General features: G+C 54.6%; 1 protein-coding gene across 1 annotated transcript; it reads right to left on the reverse strand.

Annotated features, from left to right (window-relative positions):
- Positions 1-17: 17 nt before the first annotated feature.
- LOC309815123 (protein DGCR6) lies at positions 18-8,894 on the reverse strand. Its single transcript, XM_082641685.1, has 5 exons — positions 8,708-8,894; positions 8,460-8,620; positions 2,452-2,552; positions 1,446-1,586; positions 18-919 (listed from the first exon to the last, which is right to left on the reverse strand). Exons 1-5 carry the CDS (start codon positions 8,815-8,817, stop codon positions 836-838), a joined length of 597 nt encoding a protein of 198 aa, XP_082497811.1. The 5' UTR covers positions 8,818-8,894; the 3' UTR covers positions 18-835.
- Between the last annotated feature and the right edge of the window lie 383 nt (positions 8,895-9,277).

Raw genomic sequence — 9,277 nt, forward strand, 5'->3', positions numbered from 1 at the left:
TGTCACACACCCCCGGCACACCTTGGGCAGGGTGGACCCACCAACACCTGCCTTCAAGCCGTATTGCAGACCCGGCCACGCAGGGCACTGGATACCCTCACCTCCAACCCCACAGCTGGGGCTCAGACCAATGCAGACAGCACACTCCCCTGAGTGGGCTTGGTGCTTCCACATCCTCAGTCTCTTCCTCCCTCAGACCCTTCCTGCTGCTCTGTGCCCTTCACCCCAGTGACCCACACCAGGCTCTGGCTGCTCTGACAGCCCCAGAGTAGACTGGATGTGGCCCTAGTGCCCTGGGACTTGCCCCAGGGAGGGGCCTCTGTGACATGGGGGTGGGGGCATCTTCTGCTAATTCCTCTGTAGGCCACGGAGCCCCCAGGCAAGGGCCCTAGCTAGGCCCTGGTCACGACAGGCACCACAGAGCCGTCATGCAAGCCACGTGCAGGCCATGCTGAGGCGTCTTTATTTCTCGGAGTCACATGCAGCTCATGAGCCTTTCCTACTAGGGGGCTGCACCTGCCAAGGGAGGGGCCGAGAGCAGAACGCATCAGAAACCTGGGGCAGACAGCCGGAAGGCTGGGCCCACTCTTCCCTTTACCTTCCCACCCTAGCTTTGGACAAAAAAGCCCAGGTGAAGGTGGGTGGCAGACGCAGCCCAGGTCCACCTAGCTTCTCCTCATGGGGTGCCCCTCCTGCAAGCAGCTGGGAGGGTGGTGGCCAGACTTCAGGAAGATGAGCGCCACTCAGCTTTCTGCTGCCTTTGGTGACCGTGGGACAGGGATGTCTTCCCAGCCAAGATGGGCAGCGGCGGGTCACTGGCAGGAACCCTGCCTGCTCATAGGGCTGCCTTCCCCACCTGGCAGCCCCTCTGCTGCAGCTTCCGGATGAGTTCCAGTAGGTTCATCTGTAGCGTCAGCTCCTGGGATGCAGAGGGGCCACTGTGAGGTCCCCTTTAGCCCTGGCAAAGGTCCCAGGAAGCAGCCTCCTTTACCCAAGGACCCAGGGCAGATACCAGGAGAGCACCAGGCTTGAGCCCATGGGGCTGACTTCCAGTGAAGCCTGGCTACCGCCTGCCAGAAAGGGGCAGGTGCTGGGACTCCACCCGTGGCAGGGCCTGCAGTTGCCCTGGCTCAGCACAAATGGAGGTGTGTGCAGGGATGTAGGGGAACTGCACACGAGGCCCTGTAGGGCACAGCGAACCCGGGGAAGGTGGGCAATGCCCTGTAGCCACATGGCTTACCCTCCCGTGGCAGAGGCAGTATGACCGGCCTCCGTGCTGAGCACAACGCAGAAACCCTTCCTGGAGCCTCCCTAACTCACCACGTCCCCTGTCCCCACACACCCTGGGCCTGGGCTCCCCAGCGACCAGCTAAAACCCCATATGGAATCTAGCCTTGGGGACCAACATCCCCTGGGCTGTGCCGGGGCAGGCCTGTGCCACTGACCTGTGGGTTGGTGGTCACATAGAAGCCGGCGACCCCTGCCTTCTCCAGTGTGCTCTGCTGGTCCGCCACCTTCCGGTCCAGCTCCAGGACAATCTTCTGGTCCATCGCCCGCTGCTCCTCACGGATCCGGTGCTCCGCCGCCTGCCACGGTGAAGGCAGCTCAGGGGCTCAGCCTCCTGCCCATCAGTGCCTCACACACACATTCCTGGCCTGTCACCTCCTCTGGCCCCTCCCCACCTCCCAGTGGATCCAGCTCCCAGACTATGGATGAAGCCCGTACTGCACCCAGGTCCGTCCCTCCTTAGCCACACAGAACCCTGCAGAGGGGCTCAGGTGACCTGTCCCAAATGCCCTTACTCCAGCACCTCCTGTCAGGTGTGCTCCCTTTGCTGTGCCAGGCCTCGCCCAGCCCTGACAGCTCGGGACCACCATGAGCTGGCCAGATGCTGGCTCCACCTCTGCTGACTGTCAAGCTGGCCACCATTTCTGGGCCTTTGCATATGTTTCCTCCCCACTGGAGCTGTGGCCAAGCCCGGCTCAGCACCTCCTCCCTGCATGCCCTGGCTTGGGGCTACCTTGGGACCCTGCACATGCCTCCATATGCACCCCACCACTGGTGGCTTCTTGGTTATGGGTGGGCCTCTGTGTTGTTCCCAGGCAACCTGGGAGCAGGACTTGCTGGCTCCATCATCCCACCACTGCCCTCATCCCCAAGGCCATGGGGCACAATGGCCCCCACTCACACCTGCCCTGTACAGGCCCAGCCCATTAGGAGCTGCTGTCTCGGGGAGCAGGTGGAGGGGAGTGGGGGGATCACAGTCTCCACCCACTCCAAGCACACCTCAACCCCCAACAGTGAAGAGCCACATGTGGGCACATGCAGCCTTCGCGGCCCACCCCAGGCTGAGGCCCAGGCTGGCCAGCGGCTCCCAAACCACCCAGAGCCCCTCCTCTACGGCCCTTCTAAGCAGAGCCCAGGTGGTGCCCACCCTGCCCACACCACTACCTCTAGCTCGCGCTGCTGGGCCGCCTGGAGCACAGGCAGGTTGTGGGGCCGGCAGGCCTGCTGGGCTTCCTGGTGTTTCTGCCGCAGCGCCTGCCTGAGCACTGGAAGGGGACAAGACCAAAGGGGCATCAGCAGGTGGCAGAGAGGTAAGGAGGAGGGGGCCTGCTCCAGCTGTCCCAACACCACAAGGAAGCAGGGCAGAGGCGTAGACGTGAGGGAGGCCTGCACCGGGAGCTGGGTGGAGCTCTGGACACCCAGCCCCCAGCCCACTCAGGTGGGCCCTCACCCAGGGTACGGCCCTTCTCCAGCAGCAGGGCTCCAGGGCACTAGAGAAGGGTGAGGCCAAGCGTGTGGTATGGGGGTGGAGCCAGGGCTGCAGCCTGAGCTCAGAGAATTGGGGATAGGGAGGGGGGAGACTGCGGTCTGGAGGTTTCTAGGCTCAGATGCTGGCTACAGGCCAGGAGTCCGGCGTGACCTGCCATCATCCAAGGGACATCCACTGAGACATCCAAAAGACCACCCAGGCAAAGGCCTGGGAAAGGAGGACGAGGAGAGTGGCCTCTGCCCTGGGGTGTGGCAGTCACTCCCCCTCAGTGCTGCCCTTGGTGGTGATGAGGGGTGCAGAGCCACCCTGTACCCTATCCACGGCTCCTAGAGGGAGTAGGGCGGGCACAGACCCTGGGGGGCCCAAGGATGTGATGAAATAAAATTCATATTTTAAGGTAAGACAAGCAACATTTAAACAAAAATTTTTTTCTGCCTATCTGAGCCTCCTCCATCCCCTCCGCTGTGCATTGTGCATCTGCATTGAGCATGAACCGGACTCCCCAATGGCAGAAATACCTGCTCAACCGCAAAGATCAATTTTTCTCCTGGTGCCAGCCATGTAACTCCTTAGGAGGTAACATTCCTTTCTCAGTCCTGTAAGGGGTCATGATGACCCACCACTGGCCTTGTACGTGCAGACGTCTTTGGTGGACTTTATGGACAAGGCCACTATATCATTTCTCTTAAAGACAGCGATTGGTGCAGAACAGACAGGTCAGATGACCTGGGGAGACACTGGGCTGGAGTTCTCAGCTTAAATACTTACTGATGACCTTATTAATGTCACTAGCTATATTTCTGCCTATTTTACAAGATTATTGTTTCTTTCATGACCAAATGTGTGGCTGAGCCTCCAATAAAGATAATGATGATTAGAAGACCTGAAACAACTGACCAAATATATAGTTCTGTAAGATCAGGGATTGTAATGGTATAGCTCTAGATGTGGGAAGAAGCAACAACAGGGCAATAACAGACTAGTAGGACAGGCAGCCCAGAGGTCTTGGGCTACTGTTAGTTAACAGGGCCTAGTCTGGTAACAGCACATTGAGTGGCCTATCAAGGAAATCCTCGCCTGACCTGGGAATGAGCATTCCTAACACCGTGGGACAGATTGGTCATGAAATGCCTCCCAAACCTGGGTCAAAATTAAGACTGAAAGAGGGGCTTCCCTGGTGGCGCAGTGGTTGAGAATCTGCCTGCCAATGCAGGGGACACGGGTTCGAGCTCCGGTCTGGGAAGATCCCACATGCCGCAGAGCAACTAGGCCCGTAAGCCACAACTACTGAGCCTGCGCGTCTGGAGCTTGTGCTCCGCAACAAGAGAGGCCGCGACAGTGAGAGGCCTCACACCGCGATGAAGAGTGGCCCCCACTCCTTCGCCGCAACTAGAGAAAGCCCTCACACAGAAACGAAGACCCAACATAGCCAAAAATAAATTAATTAATTTTAAAAAAAGAATAAAGTAACACTGATTTAAAAAAAAAAAAAGACTGAAAGAGAAGGGACTGTAACAGAGAGAATGTTGCCCACCACCCAGTTCTACAAGAATCAAGTCATTAACCACTGCAGTTACTGACCTACCTGAAAGGAATTCAGGGCGAAGATTGGGATGAGGCACTTTGTGCTCTGGGAAAACTGGCAGAACTGGCCCTCAGACACTTGGATATTTTCAGGAGAAAATTTTATGAATACAGTTTGTTGCATCTTCTCATACTTAGAAATGCACTAAAACCATTAACTAAGCTATCTGTTCCTCATGAATAGCCGTAACCTTCACCAAAATCACATATATACTGGCCTCCCCCCTCACCTCTTTGGAACAGTCCTCAGAGCTTTTGGAAAGACTGTCTCCAGGTTAGAATCCTCAGGTTGGATCGACTAAAATTTTCCATTTCTTTCTTAGATTGACTATTGATTAATTTTTCAATAGATGACATGAGCCAGCAGAGGCCATGTGCCAGGGAGTCTGTGTTGCTCCAAGAGGGGCCACCACGACCACCAAGCAAAGCTTCCACAGTCCCCACTAATTGTACAGGACTGGACAGAAGAGAAAGGTAACATGGGATGGAAAGAAACCAATCACAAAACAGAACACTCAATACTATGCAGCCAAAATCCTAGACTAGTAAGTGTCAAGTGGCCAGATCTCCCTTGTGAGGAGGGGTCCCGGCTATAAGACACAAGCCCACCACTCGGTCCTCGGCAGAGACCTCACGTTACAGCCCTTCTCTGGAGGACCCCTGAGGTTCCCCAATCTCCTGTTTCTTCGCAGTGAGTGCACATCTCGACTATGGCATTTATCACACTAAGTGAGTCTGAAGCTGAGGGCCACCCTCAAGACATTTCCATAAACAAAGAGATGAGAAAGACACTCCCCAGTTAACATTTACAACGTGTGGAGGCAGGATGCAAGGAAACAGATAAATGCAGGGAAATGTCATCTTCACCCCATTTATCAACGTGGCTACAAATCTCAGGTCAACTTCCAGATTCCACGGGGCGAGCAACCAGAGGCAAAAAGAGAGCTGCACCCACTGCCCAGGCGGGGGTGTGGCCTTTGCAATGACCAAGGAAAGCAATGGCAGCCAACCACCACCTGCTAAGTCAGAGGAAGGAAAAGCAGAAAGTCACAGGCATTTTCCCGCTGCTGACAGCACAAAACCTTCCAAAGGACAAGAAGCGAAGTGTCTGAAGAGTTATCAAAACTCCCCACTAAAAGGAACCAGGGCTCCATGGAGACACAGCTTGTTCCCCTGCTGCCCCCTCCCCCTTTAAAAAAATTATTCTGAGTGCTTGATTTGCTCCCTGAGCTACTAAGCTCTGGAGATAAACAAAAATCACCAAAACGAGAGCAAATACTACTTACTGACAGCCTGCATTTGGCACAGACCCAGTCAAAGGCAGGAGGAGTGGGAAAGTTTTACGGTGGCAAAGGAGAAAGGTCCATCCTGATGGAAGGTTGCTGGTGTGGGGAAGCTGGAAGCAGGTTGTCAGAAGAGGGGCTGAGGCTGGGAAAGAACAAGAAAAGATGAGCCTGAACACCTTCCTGTACCAGAAAGCAAGAAGTGCTCCAAGAATGATGGGGACACATCAAAAGGACACAGGAGCCAGCCCACTGTTCTTCCACTGGCCAAATGTGGCATGATTTGAGCATTAAAAGGCAACAGCTATGTACTTTGGATTTGTGAGTACGCATCTCATTCCTTAATAACAATGTGTACAGGGACCTCCCTGGTGGCGCAGTGGTTAAGAATCTGCCTGCCAATGCAGGGGATACAGGTTTGATCCCTGGTCTGGGAAGATCCCACATGCCGCTGAGCAATGAAGCTCGTGTGCCACAGCTACTGAGCCTGTGCTCTAGAGCCCACGAGCCACAACTACTGAGCCCTCGTGCCACAACTACTGAAACTCATGCACCTAGAGCCCGTGCTCTACAACAAGAGAAGCCACCACAATGAGAAGACTGCGCACCACAACGAAGAGCAGCCCCAGCTCACCGCAGCTAGAGAAAGCCCATGCCCAGCAATGAAGACCCAACGCAGCCAAAAATAAATAAATAAAATATAATTATAAAAAACCAACATGTACAAAGACAACCACTCAAACATTTAGGGAAGAAGTAGTACCAATTATACACAAATTCTTCTGGAAAACCAAAGAGAACACTTCCCAACTCATCCTGTGAAGCGAGTATCTCCCTGATACTCAAACCAGACAAAAATGTTACAAGAGAACTACAGGCCAATGTCCATCACTAGCATAGAAGTAAAAATTCTTAAGATTTTAGCAAATCAAACCAACACAGACAAAAAAGAATAGTTCATCATGACTGAATAAGGTTTATCCCAGGAATTTAAAAAATCAATGTAATTCACCATCGTAACCAAAAAGCCACTTGATCATCTCAATAGATGCAGAAAAAAGATTTGACAAATCCCAACATCCATTCCTGATAGAAACACACTAATCCTGGGGCAGATGTCTATCATCTGCCCCCACAGGAAAGGGACCTCACATCACTAGGAGGAATTTTTGCTACAAACACTTAACGTGTTTATCGTCATGCTGTCCAGTTTACAGGAAACTCAGAAAGTGGAGAAAGAGGTAAAATGTCAACACGAGGAGGCAATCCAACAGATCCACAGTGGGGACGTTCTGAGGCAGAATACCCTGGACTCTTCAAAAAGTCAGCGCCACAATAAATGTTGGGAACTGTTTCAGAAGCAGAGACCAAAGTAACCAATGGCAATGCATGACCACACACTGGATCCTTATAAAGGGACAGACAATTTGAGACAAGTTTCGGTATGTGACCGTGGACTCAATGTCAGAACACACCCTGGAATGATTCATTTCTATCCATTGTGGTTACAGAGGAAAGCGTTCTTGTTCTAGATCGCTGGTTCTCAGTACTGGACCAAGGCTGACCCCCAGGCATGTCTGGAGACATTTCTGGCTGTCACTATTGGGGGAAGGTGCCACTATCATCTAGTAGTTAGAAGCCAAGGATGCTTTTAAACATTCAGGAAAGAACCATTAAGACCTGTCCAAGGACTTCCCTGGTGGCACAGTGGTTAAGAATCCACTTGCCAAAGCAGGGGACATGGGTTCAAGCCCTGGTCCGGGAAGATCCTGCATGCCGCAGAGCCCGTGCACCACAACTACTGAGCCTGTGCTCTAGAGCCTGCGAGCCAAAGTACTGAGCCCGCGTGCCACAACTACTGAAGCCCGTGCGCCTAGAGCCCGCGCTCCACAAGAGAAGCCACAACAATGAGAAGCCCGCGCACTGCAACGAAGACCCAATGCAGCCAAAAATAAATAAATAAAGAAGAAAAAAAGAAAACCTGTCCAGCCACAAATGCCAACAGCGCTGCTGTTGAAAACCCTGGTCTAGAGGAATGCTGAGGACCCCTGGTGAAGCCCTGTGGTGTTGCACATACTTACGGACACAAAGAACTTTTGTCAAAACTTCAGTTACGGAGGAGTGTAGCTGGAGAACGTATAAGTATTCATTATATCATACTTCCAACTTTTCTAAATACTTAACCTTTTTCAAGTAAATAAAAAGTTGGGGAAAAATAAAATAAGGAAGGTGGGAAATCTGAGGGGGCGGGAAGAGCTGCCCAGCATACCTCGCAGGAAGGGGCTCCGGAGGCCCCTCCCATTCCCAGTAGGGATGCCTGGGAGGGGCCAAGGCTCCCAAGGCTTTGGCCAAACGCGTGGCTCAAGTGGAAAAGTTTTCGGGTTCTGGAGGGTGCCTCAGGGCTCAGTGCAAGGGAACTTGATGCGCGGTGGAGAGCGAACTGACACTGAAGGGCACTGCAGAGCTGTCAACACTGCGGGGCATCACTGCGGGCGGCCAACCGCCAACACCAGACCTGCCAGTGGGCTGACCAAGCACAGAGGCCTCGGGCCATCCTGCCTGGAAGGGGAGTGAGGGCACGCGGGAGCGCGAGCAGGGAGTTTCTGGATGTCCTGTGAAAAGATGACTGTGCAACTGACAAAGTAAAACCGACTCGACCCATTTGTCATCAGAGGCCCCGCGCCCTCGATCCGGTCAATTTCAAGGGCTTCTTTCGAACGGTATCCGCGGAAGGCCTCCGCCCGCAGAGACCGGAACTGCCCGGGCAGGCCGAGCTCCCGCGCGGGGAGCTGGGCCGTCCCGTCGCCCCCGCGCACCTCGGTGCTCGTTCTGCAGCCGCAGGCGCTGGTTGTACAGGCTCTTCTCGGTGAGGTGCTGGATGTCCAGCAGCCCCTGCACGATCTCGAAGACGGTGCCGTCGAGGAGCGCCAGGGCCAGGTCACTGAGCGTGGTGTAGGACAGGCGCTGCTGGAAGGAGCTGCGGGAGGAGGGCGCGGTGAGCGGGGCGGGGCAGAGCCGCCTGCCCGCGCGCCCCGCCCACCCCCCGCGCCCCGAGGCCGCGCACCTGGGCAGCTCCTTGACCAGGCCCTGCAGCGCCGACAGCAACTGGTAGTGCCGCTCCTGCTGCCGGGCTCCGTCCACCGCCTCCTCCAAGGCGCCGGAGTACAGCTCCATGGCTCCCGCACCCCGCCAGCCACCGCCGAAGCGACGCGCGCCACCTACGTCAGTCCCCAGCGCGGCGCGCCCCGCCCCCTTTCACGACAGTTCTGAGCACAGCGCGACCCGCCTTTGCGTCATCCACAAGGAGGCTGTCTCTGCCCCACCGGGGAGCGTCCCGCATTGTCCCCGCCCCTTACCCTGCCTCCCCGCCCACGCGACCTCGGAGGCTACTCCACAGCCTCAAAATCGCGAGATTTCTGAGAATTTTCCCCCGCCCGCGCGGTGGGCGTGGACCGAGGCCCCGCCCCCGCCCCGCATTGTAGACTATGCTATAGGCAGCCTGTGCTTTTTTTTGCTTCAGTTGGCTATTTTTCTGGAATCAAATTACAGTAGTGATTAATAGATTTTATTTTTTATATCTGGAGAAAAGGATTTGTTAGTTTTATAATTTTTCTTAAGAACAAGCATATGTATT

This window comes from Mesoplodon mirus (genome assembly GCF_964341445.2).
Source record: "Mesoplodon mirus genome assembly, chromosome: 13".
In the NCBI taxonomy this organism is placed as follows: Eukaryota; Metazoa; Chordata; class Mammalia; order Artiodactyla; family Ziphiidae; genus Mesoplodon; species Mesoplodon mirus.